Source organism: Gallinula chloropus (genome assembly GCF_964237585.1).
Source record: "Gallinula chloropus genome assembly, chromosome: 5".
Lineage (NCBI taxonomy): Eukaryota > Metazoa > Chordata > Aves > Gruiformes > Rallidae > Gallinula > Gallinula chloropus.
In genome coordinates, this window is record NC_140090.1 from 61,083,965 (window position 1) to 61,110,476 (window position 26,512).

The 26,512-nt window shown below is 47.2% G+C and overlaps 1 protein-coding gene across 2 annotated transcripts in view; it reads right to left on the reverse strand.

Annotated features, from left to right (window-relative positions):
* PAX2 (paired box 2) overlaps positions 1 to 25,837 on the reverse strand; it is a gene marked incomplete at its 3' end in the record, with an annotated part of 83,466 nt that extends 57,629 nt beyond the window's left edge. For both annotated transcript variants that reach the window (XM_084264354.1, XM_084264355.1), the window contains exons 1-3: positions 25,475 to 25,837; positions 21,521 to 21,689; positions 19,993 to 20,190 (exon numbers count right to left, since the gene is read on the reverse strand). In XM_084264354.1, coding sequence (XP_084120480.1) covers positions 19,993 to 20,190; positions 21,521 to 21,689; positions 25,475 to 25,517 — 410 coding nt within the window. In that variant the 5' untranslated portion in view covers positions 25,518 to 25,837. The remainder of the gene's footprint in view (positions 1 to 19,992; positions 20,191 to 21,520; positions 21,690 to 25,474) is intronic.
* Positions 25,838 to 26,512: the final 675 nt, after the last annotated feature.

A 26,512-nucleotide genomic window follows, 5' to 3' on the forward strand; every position in this document is an offset into this window, starting at 1 on the left:
TGCCATACCTGGTATTTTGTGTAAAGCCTCAGATCTTGAAGATAAGCAATTATTTCAGCTTTCATTTAATACTAAGGTATTTCTGGCTTTCATGGCTGCAAAGACCAGGTGGAGGTGGGACCTGGCTGCCTCCCAAGGGGCCAGAATTGGGGGCGAAGTAAAAAAACCCAAGTATATTCTTATTTACAGCCTTGTGAATTTTATGCCAGTCTCTTCATTTTGGAGGGTATTCACTCAAGACTTCATAACTTTTAATTTACCACATAATGTGTGCACTTGCTTATCTTTGCCTATAGGTCTGCATTTATAACTGTGGCTATATGGAGTTAGACATTTGGGTCACATATTATATATTCAGACCCCATGAAGAATTAATAAACATTTGTTCAACCATTACAGTTTTTAACAGAGTTTAATGGGCAAATAGGCTGATCGGATCTGTGGCTTGTAACCTTCACCAGCTAGGTATATGGATGTTTTTGTACAGCACCAAGCACAGTTATTACAAATAACAAGTCATAACCACCTAGAACTCATCCGTAACAAGGCTATAATACCCATAATTTAATAATATCTAACATGTCTGAATACTGATACGTAATCAATGTGGAACTCTGCCGTACCATAAGGCCCATACCTGTGTGTACATTTGCATACTTGTGTTAAGTTTGTGAGTGCAGGTCTGCTCTATGTATAAAAAGCATATCTGTTATCCATCCAATTAACTGCAAAGCCATGGGTTTCTGTGGGCCCTATTTTTTCTATCTTTTTCTGTTGCAGTGGCAATGACTGATGGAGTACATTGGACTTTTGGGTCCCCTTTTCCTGGCCCCTTCATAAATACAGTCTCTGTCCATAGGAGATAACAGTCTAAGGGTTTACCTACATACAGCTGTGCAAAATAACTAATTTGAATTAACTGAATGTGTGAAATTAAAGCGGTCTAGTTAAACTACATTACACCTCTGACTCCCTTGTTTAGAATTAAGGCAGCTTTAATTTAGTTTAGCTTAATTCACTTTGGAAATGAAGTAGACTAAATTCAATTTAGGACACTCAAATTTTGAATGAGCATCCGAACATTATTTTAATGCTTTTAACCAATGCACTTGTAAAGTTAATTCAGATTAATTTTCTCGTTTACCCCTGTGTAAACAAGCCTGTTGCCTATTCCCTGTCAATGAAAACCGTCTCAGCTGAGACTCCTTCAACAACTCCAAATTGACAAACAGCCTCCCAAGAGCAGCAGTTTAAATGATCCTCCCACAGGCAGAAGTGTTTCTTCATCCCACTATCCCCATGCTCTCCCTGTGAGCTTTAGCAATCTCTAAGACTGAGCTTGACACACTGAGCCAGGCAGTAGTTGGGGCAAACACAGAAGAAGTGCAGCAATTGTTTGACACTATCTGAAGACCTAAATTATAAATATGTAATTATTCAGATATTACAGTTTAGACTTTTGCAGGGGAATACTCTATTTCAAATTACAAGATATTCTTTCTGAAAATCACAGTATTCTAGAGAATTTTAGTAATTTTATCCCATTCCATTATTTCAAAATAGGGTTGATCCCCTTAGTCTGAATTAAGTACTTGTTCACCTAATGAAACTGAATACCTCCAGCTGTAAGTTAGCATGTATCTCATTTTCTGATCTAACTTAGATCAGACAAGATCAGATGCAATCAGGATTCATAGGTAGAGGAGTAAAGAGGAACACAGTCAACGGTATTTAAAAAACTATACTACCTTTACATTTTTTCCTTTAATATATTGTAGTCTAAGAGGAGAAGAGGAAGCATAAGATGGCCCAAACATTCTATCTTGCCATTTTTAAAGGGCAGTTGCAAAATCAGTCATGAACAAAACAGTCCTAGGAATAACACAGAAGCATATTTTTAATGCAAAAATATTAATCTTTTTAAGCATCAGTATGGAAATTTCAGACTTTTCATTACCTTGCTTAATTTTAGATCCACACTGTCTATTTGGCCAAAAGAAATCTCAGGAGGCCAATGTTGTCAAACGCTGTTTTTACCACAATGCAAAAAAAGCCCTTTAAAAATTGCCTTTTGGAAAATCTCAACTCAGAGAAAGCACCTGCCCTAATTCTAAAGTCAGCCAGACAAGCAAACAAACAAAAAAAAACCAAACAAGGCAAAGGCAGATCACTTATATCCCAGACCATCAAGTACTGTTTGATTAGATGGCTAGGCTATTATTTTTGTGTGTTTAGTTTTTATGAAGGTAGTGCTAATGAATGAATGAATGTTGTTTGACGGTTACTACAGTCTCAGTTCTTTGATGGGCAAAAAATTAGCATAGTTTCACTGAAACAGTTACCAGCATAACACAATTAGGACACGGGCCTATACATTAATATGCTCGTCCAGAATGCACGTCATAGAATCCTTTGAGTGTGTGTGGGCATCCATGTGTGTGCAGCTAGCTAAAAGGATACCAATGTAAGTAAAATCTAGGTGTGCAGCAACACATCGGTTTCTGTGACTTTTTCATTGTGGATATCCAGCTGAATGGGGCTACACCGACGCAGCAGCGTGTGCAGGGATGTGCTTGTGCAGTTGCACACACATTCATTTGCATGTCTGTCTCTGCAGGTATGTTTCTACTTGTATGTGTGATCTGGCTGCGGTGCTTTCGGAATAGCAATGAGCTCAGGAAAAGCATGTGTGTGTGTGTATCTGCCTGCATCTGCCTGCGGATGGAGTGGTGTCTGTGGATTCATTCCTCCTTGTGTGGTTTGTGTGGCCCTCCTGTGAGATGGACAGCTTCATGCACTCTGAGCTCAGTGACTGTGTGCGCTTTCATTCCCATGAAAGGCAGTGTCCTTCCACAGCAAAAACACACCTGGGTGTCAGGAGTCCTGGATCCTGATCCACCCATCCTGTCAATGGACTCTGTGACAGAGCAGGCTCTTTTAGATGTCTTTGTGCCTCAGTTTCCTCTCCCTTTTTTTTCAATTTTTTTTTTTTAAAAGACTGTGGACATAGACTGTCTCCTACCACATGGGCATATGTAATGCCATACGTGCTGGGCTCCATCTAGCTCAGTCAAGACCCTGGGTCCAGAGAGGATCTTCAGATACTATGCTACTGCCTTACAGTAATATTCATCCCTGCATATGCCTGCCTTCATGTTTTGGTGTTTGGGTGTCCATCTGTGTGCTTGTGGCTGGCTATTTGTAGTTTTGTTGAAGAGTTTATCTCCCCCATGTACATACAGAGCAGGGGGAGGTAGAAAGGAAGGAGTTATTAAATGCCAAGCGGATAGGCAATAAATCCCATTGATTTTACAAACTCCAACTTGTCTCCAGTCCCTTTCCATTCTTTATCCTGGGGGCATTGCAACAAAACCCTATTTTAAATACCTTTTTCTTTCCCTTCCCCCATTCCCCCTCCTCCCACTCCCCAAAAAAGTGTCAATATTTTATTTGGATTTTTAACTTCGCTCCATAACAGTTGTTTGACCTCCTGACTCATGTGAGTCACATAAATTCTGGGACTTTATTCAGGAGCCATGTTCCTGCTATTGAATAAGCAATTTGGGAGGGTGAATTAATGACTTGTGCTGTTGCTGGAAAGTCCCTGAAGAAATATTAAAATTGCTTGCAGACTGAATCAATACTCACTGAACACCCAGCATGAGGACCTGGGCTTTTTAATGGCTACAAGCAACGGCAGTCGGTAGAGGAAGGGGAATTCCTGTACACACAACGCATGCAGGCACACACAACCGACAGCTGTCTTCCCCCAGCCTTGCTGGTGTTTTCAGTAACAGCATATTCTTGTGCATGCAACCTGGTACGAGCTGATGGCTGTTGTGCCAAGGATAGGACTTAGAGTCCAGGTCCCCTGTCTCTGTCCCAAGAAGATCATGCAGGATTTGCAAAAGCTGGCTTTGTGCTAAGTGCTTGGGTTAGCATGCTCTGGCATAGTCTACAAGGCACAAGGCAGGTCAATTAGTTGTGGCACTATGAGCATGTTTTATGTGGGCACTTTGCTTTTTTCCTCTCTGAAGGGGAGAGACACTGCTGCTGGCTGTGCTGCCATGGTTTGGGAAGAGGATTCATCTGTTTTGCAGACACATGTCTGTGAGATGGTTCTGTACCTTTGGGTGCTGAACAGCATTTGCAGCCATTTGTGGTATGATGTTTTGCTTTCTTATGTTGGCTTGTGTTGTGGTGAGCCTTGAATGCCATCCACCCCCACTTATGTTAAGAGGGACCCGATTGTGCTTTTGGTCATTGAGCAAAGGTGTCACTTCACTGGATCAAGTCTATTTCAATGGCTGTGGGTGCAATTCTCTATGGTCCTGAGTGCCCTGGGGGTCTACCTGCCTCGCGAGGACATGGACGTGTTCAGCGTGCTCCTTGGTGAAGGTTTTACTGTTTGTTACTTGCTAGGCTGCCAGCAGCCAGATTTTGCCCACACCCTGGGTGTAGGTCTGAGCCCTCTTTGGTAAGGGTGGGTTTTGTTGCCAGAGTTTTCAAGTGTCCTTTGAGAATGCGGCCCCATGTTTTGCCATTGTCGTTGTGAATGGCTGTTTTGTATTCGCTTGTTGGGCAGCTGTTATTGTGTATTAACACCGGGGTGGGTGCGCTTTGTATGACCGCATGTCTGTCTCATTGATTCCATCAGTATTATTTTGTAATCGTGTGTCTCTGTGATTGAGTTAGTGTGCATTTCAGGGCTCCTGTGTATTGAATAATGATGTCAGGGATTGGGTTGTTTGACTGGGTAATGGCCTCTTTTCAGTGTCGTAAGTGAATGTGTCCTTCTCCTGTTTCCCTGTCTCGGCTGGGGCAGGATCATTTACACTAGGTGATTCCTTAAGATGCTCGTGTGCACTAAAAGAATGTCCCTTTGGCTCCCCAGCATTCCCTGCCAGCGAGGTGTGCCAAGGGTACAGCGCTCACATGTGCGTGACACACAGGGTGGCACATCTGGCTGGTTCTCAACTACACTCTTCAAGGTCTGTGGCCACTTACTTGTAAATAACCATGTGTGTCAGCGTGTTTCTAAGGCTAAGCGAATATGCTGACACGTGTGTGCACCTTCTGGTGCACTCATGTTTTGCTAAGACTTTTCAGTTATGTTTTTGGACAAGTCTCCATACCCAAGGTTTCTTCACAAATCTATGCAAGACTACGCTGTGCAGTTTCAAATGGAGTCTTCACTGACTCTGTGAAGGGATCTGTAAATAACTACTTAGATCTACAGGCACGCTTGCCTTTGCAAGGGTCTGCTTATGTCACTTTGTATATTATTGCACAGAAGGGCATCCATGTCAGTTAGCAGATGCCTCTGATCTGTGTGCGACTGCCTGATGATGTTCTCATGTCTGAACTGACCTGGTTCTCTTATATGTGTAAGAAAGAATGGGATGCTATGTCAGCAGCGTTTAGCAGTAAATATATCTGCTAAGGAATGTTAAACGTACAATGAATCTCTAGGTTTGTGCAATGGCTTCTGACTTGTGTGGATATTGTGCGCTAATGCCCTAAGACAGTGTAGCCACATTTGGTCCCTTGGAAATGAACAAGAGAGTTCAGTTATTTTTCAGCTGATGATTATGTGTCATTGCCTCATGGATTTATTTGCTCTGCACAGGCAATGTGTCTGGCGTTGGGCCTGTTCTGTGCTTCCTCAGCCATCAAGATTTGGCCCAGCAGCAGTCACATCCAGACAGTCTGTGAAAAAGGCTGTGAAAGCTCCAGAAAACTTGCAAGAAAAGATCTCAAACTGTTCCCACACCGAAATAGCCCATCAGGGAAAGACCCGTGACCTCTCTCAGTCAGGTCATCTATATGGCTGGGATTTAGCAAGACAGTGAGTTTGCCTTATATTTTTCACTGAGGTTGCTAACAGGTAACTCCTTACTCCTCCTTGCATTAGCTCAAGCTTTCTTACTTCCCCTGCCTCCTTGTTTGTGTGCTCTCACTTTCCCCCCCGCCTTCCTCCTCTCTCTTCCTGCCTGCATTTGACCTTGAGCAGATGACACTGTCCTTAGCCCACCCACTGCTTTACCAGCTCCCACCCCTTACACTGGGGTAGCAGCATCAGGGTAATACGGGGTGGAAAAAAAATGAGGGAGTGAGGAAGGGAGAGAGGGGGGAGAGGGAGAGGGAGAGAGACCTGTTTGAAAATAATTGGAGGCTGTTAAACAGAGGAGCCCAGCATATCACTCTAGTAATGGAAATAAATTCCATTGTATTTGCATTTTAATTTTCCACATAAACAAAGGCCCGGAGTGTGCTGGCTTCGCCAGAATCACCGGCCAGAATTTAATTAGAAATGAAAAGTTTATAGGGTCCTCTTTAATGCGATTAATGCACAGTTAACATTTATCACATACATATGCTGGAATCGCCTTTTTTAAGCAACCACCGGCCATGAAATGAATTTCTTTTCAACTTTTTTAGCGTGCGTGAGGAAGGCTGTCTCTGGTGAGGCGGTCCAGTGAGCACACTCCTGACAGCTTGGTAAACTGCAGCCCACAGAGGCTTAGTAGCCCCCATCCTCACTGAGGAAAGTTCAAGGTGGCTTAGAGGGAAGCATGGTCTAGTGGTTAAAGCCTGAGGTTGGGAGTCAGGGGATCTGGGTTGTATTCCCAACTCTGCCACATGCTCACTGCATGACTGACTTGCTCTCAGCGTCTGTTTCTCTGGGTGTTAAAAATAAAAGAGAAATCAGCTGGAAGAAGATATCTCAGCCCCAGACCCCTCTGTGTCTCAAGCTCTGAAGAAACTTGCCCAGCCCTGTTGTATGGGATCTGGATTGGATCCCACACTGTGCTGACCTCTCAGCTCATCTCCCTGTGCCTGAGCATCCCCGCGCTGGCTGCAGGGATAGTGCTTGCCTGATGCGAGAGGCTGGGCTTCCCGGAGGGACCTCTGCACTGCCCCAGCTGCCTGCCCATGCCAGGCAGCGCTGGGTGTGTGTGGATCTGTGGATCTCACACTGCTTGTATGAGATACACTTCTTCCTGCCAAGGCACATGAGGCAGGAGTGGGGACAAACTCTGCCTGTGCAGCGTAGGAGCCCTGGCAACCCTGCTGTGAAGGGACCTGTGTTGGCTGCTCAGGCAGCTCCATGTTTCTTAAGGGGGTCTTCTTGTGCCAGTTTAGTCAGAAAAACTGCTGAGAACACAGCTTGTGAGATGCTGAGGCTGTCCAGCCTGAGCCTCAGATCCTAACAAAAGCCTAATCAGGAGCAGCTACCAGGATTCCTTGTGTTAGGGGTAATTATACCTCCCCCACCCTTAGGGGCCCTGAGAGGTCACCCCGTGAATGCTTATAAAAAGCCTTGAGCTTGTCTGCACAGGGACACTAGGAAAAGCAAGTCTAAATCTAGACAAATTATCGATATCCTTCCCTCACAGAGCACAACGCTGAGATAAAAGGCCAAAGGTGAACACCTCCCCCATGAGCCCATGCCCTTGCCACAGCCAGGAGGGCATCAGGCTTGTCACCTCCCTGCCTCCTCCTGGCTCCCAGAGGGGACCATATCACCGCCAGTGTCCCCATTGTCCCTTCCTTATGCCACCTCCCCTTTTCTGTCCCTGTGACAGACGGGGACTACAGCCCCCCCCTGCTCCCACGCTTCCTTTCCAGGCTTGCAGACAAGCAGAGCAAATAAACCAGGCCCATGGACACAGAGTGTTAGCGTGTTAGGGACACAGCAGGGGAAGGAGGAACATGAAACCTCTATTGATCCCTTGAGGAATGATGTCCCTTCCTTATCTTATCAGATTCTCTTCACTCTTCAATTATAGTCTGTTGAAATTGGCCTCTTAACCCAAACAAGATAACCTGGGTAATGAGGAGAAGAGTGTGAGGGGAGGGGAGGGGAGGGAAGAGGAAGGGAGAGAAGAGCAGAGTCCACCACATTAAACTATGGCTATCATTAGAAATATCTCCTTTAGCGTAACCCCCTCTGCCCCCACTGTCCCCAGGTATCTCCTTCTTCCATCATGTATCAGATGAACTGGCACACATCCACTCCCTGACAAATACCCCATACCATTTACGCTCCTCATTCCCACTGATGCACTAGGTATCCCCAACTGACCCATGTCCCCACATTCATATGTGGCATCTCTGTGTATATGTGTACCTGCCCTGCCATACACCCTCTGTGCTCACACATCTCAGCAGATGCCATTCTGCCATACGCACACTCACACATATTTGTGTTACTGATGCTGCCCATCAGCATTCTCCACGTTAGTGGCATGTCAGCCATATCACCATATACCCAGGTCTACCCAAAAGAACTACTGACAAAGACATGAGTCTATGTATCTATGTCCCCCACGCATCTGTCCACAGCCACAATTCATCAGTGTGTTCACACAAGTGCCTTGAGATCGAGAAGCAGTTGCACAGAATCCTGCACAGAGTCCCACAAAACCAGACAGGCTTACCAAAACGCATATTGCCGTGCCTTTGCTCGCCCCTATGACTCCTACCATGTTAACTGCAGAGTTACGACCTTGTTTCCATGGGTAAGACTATTCCTAGTTCTTCCACAGCCCTGTAATACCTACATGCTATAAGTCTATACTCCCAGACGGATATGTTGCCCTAGTGATATGCCCATGCTCTTCCTTGTACACATGTCATGGGGTATAGGGCATGTCTCGCCCAAATATCCATTACAGAGAAGATTGTCTGGTGGAACAATAGGGACTCAGCGGTCTACCTGCACAAATGCACCCAGGTTTCAATGCTCAGATTACTTCACTGTGCACAGAATGATCCAGGAACGCATTCAAATGGTGCAGAAGGTGCTTTCATTTTGGAAAGGTGGTGCTCTAAGCAGTACAAAGCCTTCCTTTACAAAGCTGACACCCTCCTCTTGCTCTCTTCTAAATACTGTATTCCCCAGGATCACTTTATCCCCTTGTCTTTCACTGTGCCAGTATACACATCCGCCTGAAATGGGCCACGCTCCCTTCCATTTCATAGCTCCCTGTGCCACCAGCTCTGACAGTTTCTCCTGCTGGGCACCAAGACCTGGAGGTGGGGGTCACCCATAGGCAGGTATTTTTCTTTAACTCTTGCAGGTCACAAAAATTCATGTAATCTGCAAAAGAGGCTTAGAATCACCACAGTCATCTTTTTGCAAATTTACATGTGCTCTCTCATGTACAAGTGTATAAACTCACCCATGCAGTTCCCCCCTCCTCTCCAGTTTGTGCATCTCACAAGACTCCATGCACAGGCAGATACACTTAAGTCTGACCCCATCCTTGCTGCCTCTATGCACACGGACCCCCAACTCAGACACACATATTTAACAATTGTTAAAGCCATGTTAGGGAGTTGGATGTCAATACTAGATTACTCACTGCATCTTGTTTGGCACAATGGCCAAGACTGTCCTCTATAAAACCACAGCTGGTCTGGTTTTGACACTATCCAAGTCAAATCTGCCTTAGCCTTTCACTCTGTCCTTTTCTCTTGCCCTTTCCTCCTCCAAGCCAGCCCAGCTGTGCTCTCCATCCTTTCTGGAAGCTTCATGTTGTGGCTCTTCCTCTGTGAGAGACAGCACTACAAACACTGTCTCTTTAAAACTCTAAATTTGCTGTTTGTTCTGCAAGGAAACGGAATTTGTGAGGCTATTTCCCCTCCACCTCTGCTTGCTCAGCCTTGGCCCATTTGTACATAGCACATCCCAGAAATACACTTGCCCAGTGCAATCTGTATGCAAAAACTATCTCCTTTTCTTCAGAAATATTATTCCTTCCTTTCCTCTTCTATCTCCTCCCTTCCCAACTGATTTTATAAATGAGTGTATATATATATTTTGTGTATGTATAATTTATGTATAAATACATAATTTTTCAAGCTCTAAAGTATAAATTTAAACAACCAAGAAAGGGCCTTTATTTATGTAAATATTAACAACAGGCACAATTACATAGCTACATTGTGCTGCGGTCTTTCTTTTTAAAGGCAGATGACCAAAAATTGTTCTTAAAAGATTTTTTTTAGAGAAACATGAGTATGTTGAAGGGAAATAGATCCTTTAAGAAGGGCCCAAATGTTAGTGCCCAAAGACTCTATTGCAATTTTAAAGTGAGAGCTTGAAGACAGGCGGTGGCATGATGAGGTTGCCCTCATGTTTCAGCCCAGCTTGAAGAAAATAAGGACTAGTTCTGGGAATTGAAGGGCTGGGATATTAACCCTTCCTGACCAAAGAAACAGATACTACTGTTGCTGCCAGAACCATCCAAACTACCCTGAAAGTAGAGGTGGTCCAGGGCACCCTGTCTTGCAGGTATGTGAGGGTTTCTTTTGTGACTTTTTCATCCAGTTGCAGTCTTTGCTTTTCCTTTTATAAATTAACAAACAGGCAGCAATCAGCCTTGCAAAACATGGATACCACCCCTCTCAACTGAAATACAGTGATGGGAATTTTGAGCAGAGCTGATCACTGTTCTTGATTCAATTTGTCTCCCAACCAGAGATGGAAGTGTAACCCCGTTCCTTGGACCCTGCAAAAGGTGCTTGCCTTGGAAGGAAGGGAAACTGGTCAAAATGGAGCCAAAGGAATAAAAACTAAGTTGGCTTCCAGGAGAGAACAATTAGTAGAGGCAAATTCCATCATATCTGTGTGTGTATGCATGTGTGAATGTTTGGGGGGAGTTTCTAGAAGCTTGGAGAACATGCCGTACAAATTTTAGAAAGGGTGCAGGAACTGCAGAGCTAGGGGATGACAGCAGCAAGAAATGTCCTATATCTATTTTTCATACAGGCAGAGACAAGCCACCAGAATCTCCCTTCCTGATTTAGCAGCGCGGTTTGGGTAAATGTTTCATACATAGCATTTTCTGGGCAGCGGATCTGTGAACTCACAGTCCGTTAGCTCAGGCTTTTGGCACATCACTCTTTCTCCTCTCTGTCAAAACTGGTACACACATAAATCCCAAGCCAGATAGAGGACAAAGGAATATCCTTCCCTGAACACATCAAACTCCTGTATATGCTTCCTTTAGCCTACCAGCATTTTGTGTCACCGTCTACGTGCCTGCCCACATCCGTGTTCCTTGCCATGTAGTATCCAACCAGCAGGCGCATTTCCCCAAAGGTACCTATCTGCATTGCACTCACAGTCCCCATATAAATGTCCTATAAAAAACCCACAGTATAACTCCGTGTTTTCCTTCTCCATACCCATCTCTAAACACACCAACTTTTCAAATTTGCTAGTATATATATATATACACACACATATATATATATGTATGTGTGTATATATATATAAACATACTTTCTGTGCCACTCCTATCCCATCACTCCTCAATATATCTACATGGCCAGTCATATTCTGTCCATGCGTCTCAAACACTTCTGGTCATTCCTCACACCCCAACCACAGCTATTCCTCTCCTGTGGTTCCAAGATTGAACTATTGTGTTGTCCATTTCCCAGAGACAAGGGGTCTAGTTACAGGGTTATTGATTGGTTTTCATGCAGACAGATGAATCTGCCTTTGGTCTCCCCACCAAAATCCACCTCTGTATGGGCTGATTGTCACTGCTCCAGGGATAGGATTTCACCAGGAGACCACCCTCCATGCAAACATCCTTCACCCGGGCCACGGATGGTAATAAATGGAGTCAGGCTGAGCCATAATAAAAGCAATTGAGTGGGTTACCTGTGCAGACATGAGATTTATACCTCCTCATATTTGATGTGATTGTTTTATTGAGTTCTCAGTGCAGTTAGAATGCCGTTTATTTATTTATTTATATGCCTACTTATCAGGGAAGAGGCGGGGGGAGGCTGTTGCAGCCTAGCTAGTGCTCAGCCTCCGTCTTGTCAGATACAAACCCAAAGAAGAGCGCTCTCCAGTTTTGCTCTGCCTTTTGCCTACACTTAGACTTAGTGGGAGAGCCCTGGCCAGATATCTCATTTCCTGTAAGAGAGAGAGATGTTTGTTTCGGGATTCCTGAAACCTTGAGGACTGTCTGAATTATGAGCCCAGCAGAAGCTAAGGGGATGGTGTAAAGAAAGACGTGTGTATATGCTGCTTTTCTAAAAGAACCTCTCGAAAGAAATGCCTATTTACGCTGTGCCTGTTTTGGACAATGGGCTGTGATCTATGCACAGAGCCTCTTTATGCTATTGCAATAGAAATAGTAAGCACCAGCATTGCTTCTGACTGTCATCACATGTGAGCGTTGAGAAATATTAGCAGGTGCAAATTGATTGGAAATGAATATTTCTAAGTGCACTCTGAGGAGTTTGGAAACGGAGTGATTAGATTTGTGATTTTCAGCTGGATAGATAGCCATATAAGTGCTACAAAATCAGCTCTCAGTTACTGGCACTAGAGAAAATTGGAGGCTAGTGCTGAATATCATAGTGTCTAGTATTTCATCACAAACCTAACGGTGTTTGTTGTGGGTTTTCCAGCTCCTCTAGTCAAGTGATAGCATGAGAATTTCAGTTCTCATTTAATAAAGTATGTTTCCAGCACTAAGCTGGAGGGGGGGGCTGGGGGGGGAGCTTGAAAAAGGGCCTGCCGGCTCTCTGAAGACTCAAAGGACTGCATTGTTAAGGTGTTCTTAAAGTCATTTAATGGGAGTCAGATATCCAAATCCCTTTAAAAATTTAGGGTAGAAAAGAGAAAACAAGTGAAAACAAACCCACATTGTATTACAAGTACTCACAATTTTTATGCCAATTGCATGATTTAGGCTCTGCCTTGGCAATTTTACACAGCTGGGACTGGTAAACATGGCCATGCGTGTATAGGCTTCGGTAGATTAGTTGGGATTACATTGGAAAAATCTTTATTCCCGTTAGCTCTCCATTTAAAGAATGATTGGGAGAAAACCTCAAACCTTCCTGACACTTTCAGGAGTAGTAATCATCATCAGAACTGGCTAACACACACATGAGATTTCCTAAAGCCCTAGTTAGCTCTATGTATGTCAGGCCAATGACAAATGCTTTTGAAAGCCTTTACCTTTCCACTTACGGAGACCCTTCCCAAAAGTGGGATCACTAAATATTTTGCTGATTGTAAGTAGCAAGCCTAAACTCCATTTGAATTTCATCATGCCTTGTTTAAAGACCACGGCAAGTTAATCTAAGTGAAGCTCAGCCTTGTTCAACTGTTTTGAAGTTACGTCTTTTTATTCAAGTAATATGGAAATGTTTTGTTTGAATGGACTTTAGAATCAGAGATGGGGTTTTGGGGGATATTTGATATGCTGCTGAAAACACGACTTTGTTTTGTATGCATCATGTCATCATATCATAAAGGGTCCACCTGGCCTGCCAGAGCATTATCTATCTCTTTAGCCAACGCCAAGATTATTTCCTATTTTATGTTTTCTTGTTATAAATACCATTTAGCTATATATAATCCAAGACATCAGGAATTCCTGTGGGATGCAATTCCACAATTTAATGGACCTCCCTATCAGGAGATTCCTTCTGCTACCATTTAAATGCTTCCTTTCTTATTTCCCTCCCTTCATTCCTGGCTATACTGCTTTGTTTAAACGTGAATAATTCCTTTCCTGTTGGAGGGACTCTGCCCTTCAGATCACTATATTGTTCTCACCACTTCGTCATTGCTTGGCCAAGCCACTTATATTTTCTCCTCTTTTCTCCCAAAGTCAAATGAGTTTTCCACATAATAGTGATTCTGGTAAATGAGGTTTAGCTCCATAAGACTCATTCACCCAGCACTGAAATGCAGCTACCTCTATAGCAGAATGCAGCAATCATTCACTAGATGCAAAAGCTTGAAAATTTTTAACTTCCAACAAAAATCAAGCTTTCTGGTCATTTATATGAAAAGGAAGGGTTGGGTTTTTCGCGTGATAAAGAGACCGATGTGGTTCTGAACTTCGAGGTTCACAGAACAAGGAGCTCAAAACTTCTCAGGCACAACCAATTTTACTCGCTAACTGCCTCTGTTGAGCTAATATCTCTGCAATATGAAAATTAGAAAAAAAAATGCAGCTAGCTTATTGTAGTTCCCACCATACAACCTTCCAGTGGCCAGATATGAGGAATAAGACAAAGAGAAATGCTGTGAGCATTCATTTACTCTTTCAGCTGCAGTAACATTGTCTGTAACCTCTGCTTTATGAGCCTGTCCTTTATTTGCAATGATAAAAAGAAGATAATACCAGGTTTGTGTCTGATGGAAAAGAATCTGAATTTAAAGGAGTATATTCCTTGTAATGAAGCCCTGTGTGACCCAACTGCATTCTTCACTCAGCTGAAAGCAACTGAGAGCAGAAGTCTTCCGCCTTGAGAGCATGCAGGAAATCACATGGGAACCCTAGACTCAGCACCAGCTAAATGAGAGGATCCCAACTAGGATTCAGAGTTTCTTTGCATGCTAAAAGGTGCCAGATTATGAGACCTGGTAAACGCTGTTGAGTACTGTCAGATGAGTTTTCTTCTCCCCTGCCCGACCCATTGTCAGTCAGAGGCTAATCCAGTCTACACGGCCAGTCTAACCCTCAGCCTCTCTATTAAGAAAACTCACATGTGGCTATTAAATACTGATGATGGTGATAGGTTTGTGTGACACACACACACTTGATGGTTAAAACTGTGCAAATTCACCCTGTGTTCACTGCATGCTGTCACCACTTCTGGTCACTATGAACAAGCTGCCATCAGAGATACTCTGTACTCTTCCAAATTCTCCTTAGATCCAAATTCTACTTAGATCCTACAAGAATTCCAGATTTGTTTGGTGGGAGAGACAGGAAGGGATTCATCAGTGTCTTTGGCCAGGGTGCCCTTTACAGAAATTCTCAAGCCAGGTTAGGGAGAGTGACTCAGAAAACTCTGTTTGCATAACATTGATTTCTTCCGGGTATGACACGGCCCCTGCCCTAATACGCCTGCCTTTTGCCAGACTTGATTGTTTGTCTTGAGACATTACGTTCATCTCAATCAAGATTCTGTTCCGTTCTATGTCCCTTGCGTGGGCTAAAGCCTCAGCCGATGTAAAACAACCTAGCTCTAGTTTTGAAGCTGTTCTTGTTACACGTTGAATTCCAAGGGTGTTTTTTTGTGAAAGATCACAGAGTTTTACAAAGATAGCTAAATGCTGCCATTTTCATTTTACAGATGTCAAAGCAGCCACATAAGGAGTCCATGCGACCTGCCCAAGATCAACCAGAAAGTTAATGGCAGAACTGGTAAGGGAAATCTGATTTCCTAATACGCCGTTCTTTGCTCTAAACTACAGGCCTGCCCACGGCCACTGAGATTGGCCACATGCTCAATAATATTTCAATGTGCAAGTATATTTCACTAGTCATTACAACCTGAATCAATGTGTGTGTCTTTCTATATGTATTTTTAAAAAGCACTTCATTATCGGATACTTTAAATAGGAATCATTAGCCAATTGTTATATAATGAAACAGGAAACATCTCCCCAGACTGAGCGCTTAACGCTAGAAATTAATATATACCCAATACCTAAGAGAAGATTGAAAAACATCTAACAGCTTGACTGAGATAATATATCTGCTAAACATCGTTCGCTACCATGGGGTATTAATTAGGTCTACTCTCAGGAACTCAGGGTCCAAAGCTTATCCAGGAGGCTGACTGAATCAGTAACTTCAGCATTCCTTAGACAAGGACTAATTGTGAGTCCCCAGAACTGCACCCAGCCCCAGGAGAGCTGGGATGGAGGGACATACTGTGTGTGTGGGGGGGGGGCGGGGGGTGTTTTGCTCTGCTTTCCTGGACCTGTAAGGAATTAATGAATTTAAGAGAAGCAGGAAATAATGCTTAAGCTGCAATGTCCATTGCATCACTTGCTGCATAACCGTAATGTGCTCCGTCCTGTTCCTACTAAAGTACACTGCCTAATTCAAAAGATTTTTCTGGCGTGATTAGTATCTCATGAAACCCGTGTTGTGAGGCTAACTGTATGTACCGATAAAGAAAAATTCCCATTAACATCTGACATCAAGTTCATACCTAGGAGCTCGCCGCAAGGCTTACAGCAGTACGGACATCCAGTTCAAATATTCTAACCCAAAGCAACCAGAGATAACTCATTTATAGCCATGCAACGGATGGAAAAGTTTGGGCTGGAAAGGTGCTTGAGAAGTGAGGTGGTCAAATGATTTCAAGTAAGCATTAATTGTTTACCAAGGAACCAAGAGCTTCCGTCACTTGCCTGCTTCTCAATTGCGTGCACTGTGCATTTATGTGTGTGTTTACATATATGCATGTAGAAATACATACGTGTGTGCAACCTATACATACATGATAGGTTTATACTGAGCAGTACCTCAGGTATGAATCGGGAACAGGAAAGCCCCCGATGCACAGATAACTGCTCTGTCTTGATCCTGTCAGTTCTGGTGTGCTTTGCTTATTAACCAGTATACTTTCTAGCTTTTTTTTTTTTTGGCCATAATTAAAGCAAAACTACCACATAGCTGAAGACTCATTTTTTTCCCTGAATCTTGATGGGGTAGTTAAGTCATGTTTTCCACCAGAGTTCATATCTAGCCTTTATCTGCGTGAGTTTGGTATGAACAAGTTTCTGATGAATTTCGGTACTGAATTACATGTCGTCCCAAACGTTCCTGGTATCCCCAGTGCAATACCGACAGAGCAGTGCAATGTAGGCATTTATAATTCACGTATTGCCAAAAAGTAGTTAATGGAAAATGGACTTCAAAAATGTTTTAGGGAGACTTCAAAAATGGAATCGAAACAGTGTTGGTTTGTATTCTCCCACATGAAAACCTCTGTTAACGTTAGAATAATCCCCCGAAAGAAAGAAAAGAAAATATAATTAATACACTTTCAGAAAATCTTACAATAACTGAAAGTAGGGTGGGGTTTTTTTTCCATGTACAAGGAGATCTCCATTTTGAAGTGCAGTATTCACAGTCTAACTAGGGACATGAGTAACTTCTATTTCTGTAAATACCTCGCTTATAGTCTCAAGAGGTTAAACTGCTCATGGATAGAGCGCTAACAGTTCTGTACGTTGGGCCAATGCGATTTTTGCTTTGAAAACCCCACATTTTGTGAAAATATAATGATAGATATTTCTAGGAGGTTGGTTTTAAAAATTGTCATCTATCTGAAGCTGCTCAGAGTCGGAATGTTAGATTAACTCTGATTTGTGATCATACTGCAGGCAAGGGATGTACTGTTACAGAAGATTGACCCGATTCAGTATGTTTATTTTTATAATGGGTGAGAGAAAAAATTATCTTTAAATTGTGAACTTTGTCCTCTTTGTGTGTTTTTTGAGTTTTGTAAGCTGGAGTCACAAGTCACTGGAATGATGAAGCTCACACTAGTCTCCATGGCACCAGGATCAGGCCCTTTATACTTGCTATTTCCTATTCCACTGCAATTTTTTCCCAGTTCGCTGTCTTGTTCCTGCCTAAAAAAATTTTGTGACCTGTGATGTGAGCAAGCCTGTGGGCTTGCTGTGAGTTTTCAGGAGCCCCATACAAAGGGGAACAGTAGGAAGTTGAGCCTGATTTTTTTTAAGCAGTGGGGAAAAACTTCATAATGCGAAGCCAAAATGCTCTTGTGCCTTGGTGACTACACACTCAAATGCCATCTCAGTATGAATCAAATATGGTGGGTTGCAGCTGAGCGTCTTTAATATAATAATATTTAGGAGCTACAAAGCTATTGCCCTTCTCAAAGCATTTTATAAGCGCAAACTGACATCGGTTCCCACCTCATTCTGAGAAGGACCGGTCTTCTTTTCCAGCGTGGGGAAGCTGAGGTACAAAACCCCCAAAGCCCTGCCACAAACTGGCATCAAAGGTGGGACCAAAACCTGACTCTCAGCCTTATGTGTGGGACATTGCAACCCTGATGTGAGGTGTTAGGTCTGGCAGGCATAAGGCTGTGACTTCAGTGACATTTGGATGCTAACATCCCTCGAGCTAGCAGAAGTATACATGTGTATCAGGTACATGTATGCTATTCCTCCAAAGAGCCCAGAGCCGTTCCTCTGGACTCCTGTACCACCAGCTTAGTCCCTCCCAGGGAAAGCTGGCTGTCCTTCCAGAGCTGCCTTTGTAAGGTGTCTGAATGTCAAACTGTTATTATTTCAGTACCTGACTGAGAGAGTAACAGAGACCTGGAGGTTTTTTAGGAGGGTGTATAATTAGCCGATCAGTATTATGTTACCCTGTTCATAACTTAATAACCATTTTAATACAGATGGCACACACAGGGATAATTTCCTAGGGTAGCCTAGCAGTATATTACAGAGACAGTGTGTCTGAGGGAATCTTTCTTAGCCAAGGTACATTCCACTAGCTAATTCTACCTGCTGTTTTCAAGATGATTTGGGATAATTCCATATCATTTGCAAAATATTAAAACCCATTTATATAGGATGCCAGATTTAGAAATACACAGTCTGAGTTATTAGACATATTTTGATAAATCTGCCATGAAAAGCGCAAGACAAAAAATACCACTGCGGTTTCGCTGCTATTTATTTTTTGCTTCCCTTGCTATAAATACACCAGGTTAAAAAAAAAATTAAAAAAAAATCTGGCTAAACTTCTTGTTATATATCAAAAGGGCCAATATACTGTCTTGTGCGGTTTTATCTATGCGGATGCTACAAAAGCCTGTATGCATATTTACATTTACACTATATACATTGATATCAGGGGGAAGCGCAGTATATTCGGGATTGCATATAAATTTCCACGTATCCTTACTCGGTCGGTGAGCTATTTTGTGCCTGCATATACACCCTTTGTGAGTATGCCTGTTACTCTGTTTCTAGAGGTTGTATTTCTGAGGACATAGGGAAGGTATCCGGACATACCTATTTTGTGCCTGCATATACACCCTTTGTGAGTATGCCTGTTACTCTGTTTCTAGAGGTTGTATTTCTGAGGACATAGGGAAGGTATCCGGACATACCTTACACTGAAACAGGGTAATTACTTCTACTGTGTGCGTGAGACTGTTGTGTGTTGCCAAAGTGTGAAGATCTAGTATATACGTTGCCTTTGAATGTGCAGGCATGTGAGCAGTCTGAGCGCTTTGCAGTGTGTTAGCACTTGATTACATCTATCACCGGCCTTTTTCTCCTGCATCGATCCCTTTATTTTTTTTTTTTGCTTGTCATATGGTTATTTTTGTCACCTCAAACCTGAGACCGAATCTGAGTCCCTCTACTAACAAAAATCGTACCCTAGCAGCTGGGGGTGCGGGGGAGATGGGAGGGCGGGAGAATTGTTCCCTGGTGCTGAATCAATGCCGCTGCTTCGCAGCCTCCTGCCAGGGCAGAGATCAACCCGAGCCGGGAGCCGCAGGGACCGCGGGGAGCAGCGCTCCCCAGCCGGGGCAGGACTCAGCCCAGCCGGCTTAGGCGTTCTCTCGGGCTAGCCATGAGGAGTGAACCGGGGGAAACTGGGTGCAAAGGAAGCCTTCCTCCAGCACTCAGCGTCTTGGGGCTGTGAGCCCAGCTTGGCACCGGGTAGCGGCAGCTTTTCGGCTCAGAGCCCTAGTACCCTGGCACGGCTGGCGGTCGTTTATACCCCGGGAGGGGCGTTGGAGGGACGGGGAAAACCCGTCTCCGCCGCTCATCACCCCGGCCGGCCCGAACAGCCCCCAAACCCTTGCGGCACCGCCGGGCTGCTCGGCAGGGAGCTCATCTGCTGTCGCAGCGGTGCTGCCCGCCCCGGGCCAGGCGGCCGGCGCAAGCTGCAGCCCTGCGGCGAGCAGCAGCGAGCCCCGGGGCAGACCCGCTGCCCGGGACTGGGCTCCTGGGTCACGGCGGGGCCGGGGAGCGCCCGCTGGGCCGGGAGCTGGCCGTCTGTGTCCAAGGTCCCGCCCCGGGCGGGCGGCTGGACCTAACCTGACCGGGGAAGGGTTGTGCCGTCCGCGCTGCGAAGGGAGGTTTTAGGAGGCCATAAAGAGGCGGTTGGGCCGCGAGCAGGGCTGCGGGGCTGCTCTTACCTGTTTATGGAGGAGACACTGGGGACCGTGTCGTTGTCGCAGATGCCCTCGGCCAGTAGCCTGTCCCGGATCTCCCAGGCGAACATGGTCGGATTTTGTCTCTTGTACTCGGCGATTTTATCCACTACTTTGGGGGTCGCCACTTTGGGTTTGGAGCCGCCGATCACCCCGGGCTTGATGCTCCCGGTCTCGTAATACCTGCACAAAGGACGGTCAATGACTTGCCGTGCCCGGAACAGCCCCGCCATCCCCAAGCACCTGGTGCCCCGCTGCCCCTCGGAGCGCCTGGCGGCCCCCGGCCCCCGCTCCCGGCTTCGGCCCGCCGGTGTGCGGCGTCGGGCTGTGGCGGCACGGGTGCGGCATGGCGCGGCTCCGCGGGGTGCCTGTGGCTGGGGTTGCCCCTTCTCCTCTCCAGGGCTCGCTCCCGCTTTGTTTTCTTTTTTTTTTCTTTTTTTTTTTTTTTTTACGTGTGTGAGAAGCGAGGGGCGCTGGGCTGTTCGCTGCCTCCTCCTTCCCCCGCCTTACGCGCACACACTCGTTTCAGGCCCGGGAATCGGGAAGCAAAACAGAAAGCTTCGTCCCGATGCATCCGGCCGGAGGCGAAGCCCGCTGACCGTGGGGCCGGGCCGGGCTGCCGAGGAGGGGGAGCGGAGAGCAGGCAATGCCGGGCTCACACCTCCCGCCCCCGGCTCTCCCGGCCGGCATCTCCCCGCCGGCTCCGCTCGCCGTGCTCGGGGCGCTGGCAAGGCTGTGGGTGCGGGAGCGCGGTTTATTCCCCCATCCTCACCACCCCCACACCTCCGGGTCCCTCGGATGCGGGTGGTCGTACGGGGCAGCTCCAGCCTATCTCCCCGCTGGCCATCAGCTTTGCTCTCGGCAGCTGCTCTGACCCGTCCTTTGCAGAGGGCACACGGCAGCGCGCACACACCACCCGCACAGGCGTCTGGGGCTCTGCCGCCTGCTGACACCGAGCATCCGAGCGGCCGGGCCCGAGGGCGCCGGCCCCCCCGCCCCCGGCTTGCCTCTGGCAGTGTTTCACACCACGTTTAGCGGCGATCGGTTACCGCCGGTATTTATTTATCTGCCCCGTTGTTTATTTGTTTAACCGTGTATTTGCTAAGGCCGCTCACGGATTGTTGTGAGTTGGGGGATTTTTTTTTTTTCGTTCTGATTATTTTGGTCGTTCTTTCGTTTTGTTTTTGTGGTTGGTTGTTGTTTGTTTTTTTCTCCCCCATCCCTCTCTTTCACGCCCTCAGGCCCACCCCTTGCAAATTGTTTCTCTTCCCAGGAGTTTCCAAACACCGCCGGGGGCGGCGGGGGGGATAATGTCTGGAAGAGCACGTCCTTCCCGCTGGAGGAGGGAGCCCTGCTCAGCCGCGGGCTCCCACGGCGCAGAGGTGCCGGGGCCGCTCGGAGAGGTGGCCGGGAGAGCCCGGCGCCGCGGGAAAGGCGAGAGGTCACACTGGAGCGGGGGAGGGATGTGCCGGTGCTATCCCAGGGGAGGGGAAGGAGCTGCCTTTTGCCTTACCTGCCCAGGATCTTGCTGACACAACCGTGGCTGACCCGCAGCTGCCTGGAAATGTCACAGGGTCGCACCCCCTGGTGAGCCAGCTCCACTATCCTTTGTCTCACCACGTCAGGTAGGGGCCTGCCGTTCACAAACACCCCCCCGAGCTGGTTCACACCCCCGTGCCCTGCTGGGGAAAGAGAAAGAAAAAAAACACAACAACCCACGCACACCAGAAACACACCGTTAGTCGTGGATTCTTCGCCACTCGTACTGCCAAATCTCCAGTCACTACAGATGGATGGAGGTGATGGCGGGGGATCGAGAGGGGCGAACAAGACGTTGGGGAAAGAGAAAAGAGAAAAAGAGAGAGAGAAGAGGAGGGGAGGGGGAGAAAATGATAACCAGAGAAAAATAAAGAAGGAAAGAGTAAGAGAGGAAAAAAAAAGGGAAGAAAGATGAAAAAGAGCGAGAGAGAAAGAAATGAAGAAAGAAATAAGAAAGAATACAGAAAGACAGAAAGAGAGAGACGAGGAAAGCTGGGAAGGAAATACAAGGCAGAGTGAATTTTCACGAGACGAAGGCTAGCAGCGGAATATCCCCCCCGTACTCCGTCTCTCCTCCCGGGGCCGGAGAGCCCCTCTCCCTCCCTCGGTCCCCGCCCGGGACGCCGGAGAGGCGGCTTCTCAGGGCCATGGTGGTGGGGCGAGGATGGAAGCAGTGCCCGCTCCCGCTCCTTTCACAAGAGTTGGGGAGAGATGCGCTCCCCAACTCCGGAGCTAAGCTGCTTAGCGGCTCCGGCCGGACCCTACCCCAGTCCCCCTTCTCTCTACTCTTGGGCTTTTCCTCTCTCCTTTCATTTTCTTTCCAAGATTTTCTGTCATATTGTCAATTACCCCTCCCTCACCCCGCGGCATGTCCCCCATGCAATGCGTCCTCTCCCGTTATTTTCGGATGCGAGTTGAAGGGATTCGGGAGGGGGGGGGGGGGGGAGTGTGAAAGGAAAGAAATGTAGAGAGAGGGAGAGAGAAAGAGAATATTTTGTGTCCTGCGGGGTTCGTTTACAGACAGACCCTCTCTGTGCTCTGCTTTCGATCTTTAAAGGAGAAATCCTCTAGTTAAAAAAACCCAACAAACAAAAAAATCTAACAGACTCACACGGTTCCGTCTTTTATCCCCTCTCACAAATCTAATTCAGGGAGAACTTAAAATGCTCCGTTTTCCTCTGTTCCTCCTTTCCAGTCAAAAACCCGCGCTCTCTCAGACAGGACTGCCAGGATCGCTTTTTTCCCCCGATTTTTTTCCATTTACGAGAAATAACTTGGGGGAGGGAGGAGGAGGAAATACGCATGCACCTGATAAGCGCGAGCAGGAATAAAGGGAAACATTTCCTTTTGGGACTCGGCGAGACAGGCGGTGGGGAACTGCTCGCACCTGGGGTGGTCTGCGTTCGAGACGGGAGCAGTCCGGCTTTGCCCGGGCGTGCGGGGAGATGCACACTCGCGGGAGGTGCAGCTTCGCTGGCGCTGCTACCTGGGTGTCTCTATCTACGGAATATCCAGCTGATATAGCTGTGGAGTGTACACTGTATTAAAGCTTTCCTTTCACACAGCCCTAACCTTCTGTATCTTCCTCGCCAAGAGATCTTAGTTCGTTTTGCAGTTTGCTGAAAAATGATCTGTTTGTATTTTCTGTGTGATTTTTTTCTCCTCTGCTTCTGACACTGACTTATTGGCTCTGAACTTAGTGGAAACTCTCATTGCCCTGCGATCGATCCAAGTCCTTTCGCACAAATAGAGTTTTTTCCATCTCCCCCACCCCTTCAGTAACACCTCCACGTATCCCCTCCCAGCCGCCTCGGCCAGGGCGCCGGCTGGCTTCCCCGTCCCTTCCCCGATGAGCCGGGGTTATTTATTGCATTGTTTTGTTGGTCTTTCTTAAAACATATTTAGGGTTTGGCGGGGGGGGGGGGGGGGGGGGGGGGGAGATTGGGGGATATATTTGTCTTCCTCCGCTAAAACCCGCGGGTATATGTTGCTGTGTGTTTTCTTCATTTGTTCAGAAGCCCTTCTGCACATGTTGCCTCTAAAGTTACAAGACAGCAATTCCTTCGGCAACTCCATGATAAATAATTCAAAGTACCTTTTATAACTCGCATTACAAAGTATTAAAAGGCAACAGATGCAAAAAAGATTAAAAATTAATAATTCAAATTATCTCAGCCCGGATATTTTTCACACGAGTTTGTTTTGATCTGCCCCGCGCTTTTCTAAGGTTATTTCTATCAGAGCAGCAAGATATTTACGTGTATTCATCTGCGGATAAGTGCCGGTGACTGTACACGTTTATACCCAGCCAGTCGTACCGCTTCGCACGGACCGTGTTTTGCTGCCGCTGAGCGTGTGTCCGGAGCCCGCGCCCGTGTGGGTTTTAATTGCTTACTAATATCTAAGTCTGTAGCTCTAGGAATACATTTTAGGAAGCAAATCAAATGTGGATTTTATTATTATTATTTGTAATCGGAAGCCAAAATTGTTGACGAATCTCACTGGACTTTGTTTGGGTTTTTTTTTTTTAAAAAAAAAAAAGATCGGAGACAGTGAAACGGTTCTTTCGGCTGCCTGCGAGCTCCGGCTCGCACCGGAGGCAGAGCCACTGCCATCGCCTCTGAAAGCAGCTCGCAGCACTGAAAACTAGAAAATAACCTCTCATGAACTGATTATTTTCTGTTGAAGGGCTTCGAAAATTAAACCCTACATTTTAAGCAATGTATCCTGGAAATCATTAATTTGGAAGCAGGAAGACAGTTACCTACGTTGCCATTTGGGTATCTGATCATCGGTTTATATTTCTGCGCCTTCCTTCTCACGACAAAATCGGAATATTTTAGGCTTCAAGCATTTCCATTTTATATCTTTTCTATTTGTTTTCATGCAGCGGGCAGGGCGTGTCCTCAAAAGTTTCGGTGTCAAAAGTTACAAATTGCTCTTAATTATTCATTTCCTGACTCGAGATGCTCTCAATCTCGGGTTCCTATTTGGGTTTTTTTTTTTCCCTTCAATTTAAATATCAGGATTATTTTCCTTCGTGCAGTGAAATTCAAATAGCTGAAAAAATCTTGTTACATTCCTGGTAAAGGGGTCTTTTCGCTTTCCTTCGCCCCCCTCTTATAGAAAGGTTCTTTAAAGTTAAAATATATCACGAATGCACTTTCCTCTGTGCAAGGAATGCATTTTAAATGCAGACTGGTAAATAAACCAGAAAGGATCGTGACTTCTTGGGAGGCTCCGAAGCCGCCAGATCCACCAGCCGTTCAATTGTCCTATTTTTCCCGCAGTCCGACCTTTAACCAAACCACACCGAAGCACGGAAGAGCCACCGACCAACCCGCCATTAATTTCAAACTGGCGTCTCCCCTCTCTACCACCGAAATCCGAAATCAAAGCAAACAGCGTCAGATCTCGGGGAAAACTGGGGGTTTAGAGCCACGCAGGGGTGCGGGAAGCCCTGGCTTCCCTTGCCCTCTAGGGACGGGGAAGGGTCCGGCTCGGGGGCTGAGACGAGTCGCGATAAACTCGTGTAGTGCGAGGGGCGATGGGGAAAGTGCCTTTGCGGAGAAGAGATACGGTTCGCGGGGGCGGAAAAATGTTCTTTCGCACGCACACGGCACGCAGCACAGGGACTGCCGCACACAGCCCCCTGCCCCCTGCGCTGGGGGTCCTGGCCCCCGCCCCACCGCCGGCACGGAGCCCTGCTCCACCCGGGCCCGGGGTTGCTCGGGACCCTCGCTCTGCCGCCGGGGCCGGCGATGCCCGTCCTGCCTTCTGAACGCCCGGTTTCGGCCAAGGGCGGAGAGGCTGGCAGTGAAAGCATGGACCTGGAGGAGGATCAGGTGAGGAAGAATGGTTGGGGAAGGAGGAATGGAGGGATGAGAAGGAGGGAGAGCAGCGGAAGGAGCCGGGCTCCAGTACTCACGGTGCATTGCTGAGAAGGGGTCTGCCTTGCAGTGCATATCCATGGGGAGGCAAAGGAAGGGGAAGAAATCGGCTGAAGCCGCCGTGTCGCCTCTAAAACTCAACTTCAAGACTTAGGGGAGAAAAAAAAATAACAAAAAAACAAACCAAACCAAACCAAAACAAAAAAAAGCACACAAGGAGAGGAGAGGAGGGGAGCGGCGGGGTGCGCTGGCCCCCCTGCCCGGCGGAGCGGGGAGCGAAGTACTTTCCGGGGGGCGGGAGGGCTGTGCCGGCTCTGAGAGGCCGGGGCGGCGGGGCCGGCGGAATCAGCAGAGTCCGTGGGAGCGAGGGGATGGCGGCGCCGAGGGGCAGGTGGGTGTCATGGCTGGGAGGGCTCAGAGCATCCCCGGCGGCGGGGAGGGGGTGCCGGAGCAAGGTGCGGCCAGGCGGCAGAAGGCGCAGGAGGACGCGGCTCTCCCTCCTCCTCCTGCGGTCCGGGGCTAGTTCATTTAAGTTCAAAGCGGAGTAGCAATCCCCGGAAAGCTGCGAGCGGCGGGCGGGTGCGCCCCCTCCTCTCGGCCGGGCGGAGGATCCGGCGCCCGGCGGACTTTCGCCCGAGGTGGGAAGTGCTTGCGAGGAGCCGGGGCCGGAGACTGGAGCCTCCGCTCCCGGTGTGTGTCTCTCTAAAAGCCGCAGCGCCCTCAGCCCCCCGCCCGCCTCCCCGGAGATGGATGACTTGTCAGACAAAGGCAATAGATTCCGACACTCTCTGATTCGCCAGCGCGCCGAGCCGAGCGCGGCCAGGAGAGGAGAGGAGAGGAGAGGGGAGAGGAGAGGAGAGGAGAGGAGAGAGGAGGAGGGCCGGGCCGGCGGCGCTCGGCGCGGGGGGGCCGCCGCCTTCGGGACCCGGCGGCGGGGGAGCCCCGGCCGCGCGCTCCGGAGCGCCCCGGGCCACGCGTGTGCGGGACGGCGGCGCCCCTGTCCGGCCCGCGGGAAGGGACTTGAGCCCCGCTTTGTTGTCACTTGCGGGTCTTTAACTCCCTTATTTAACACACGC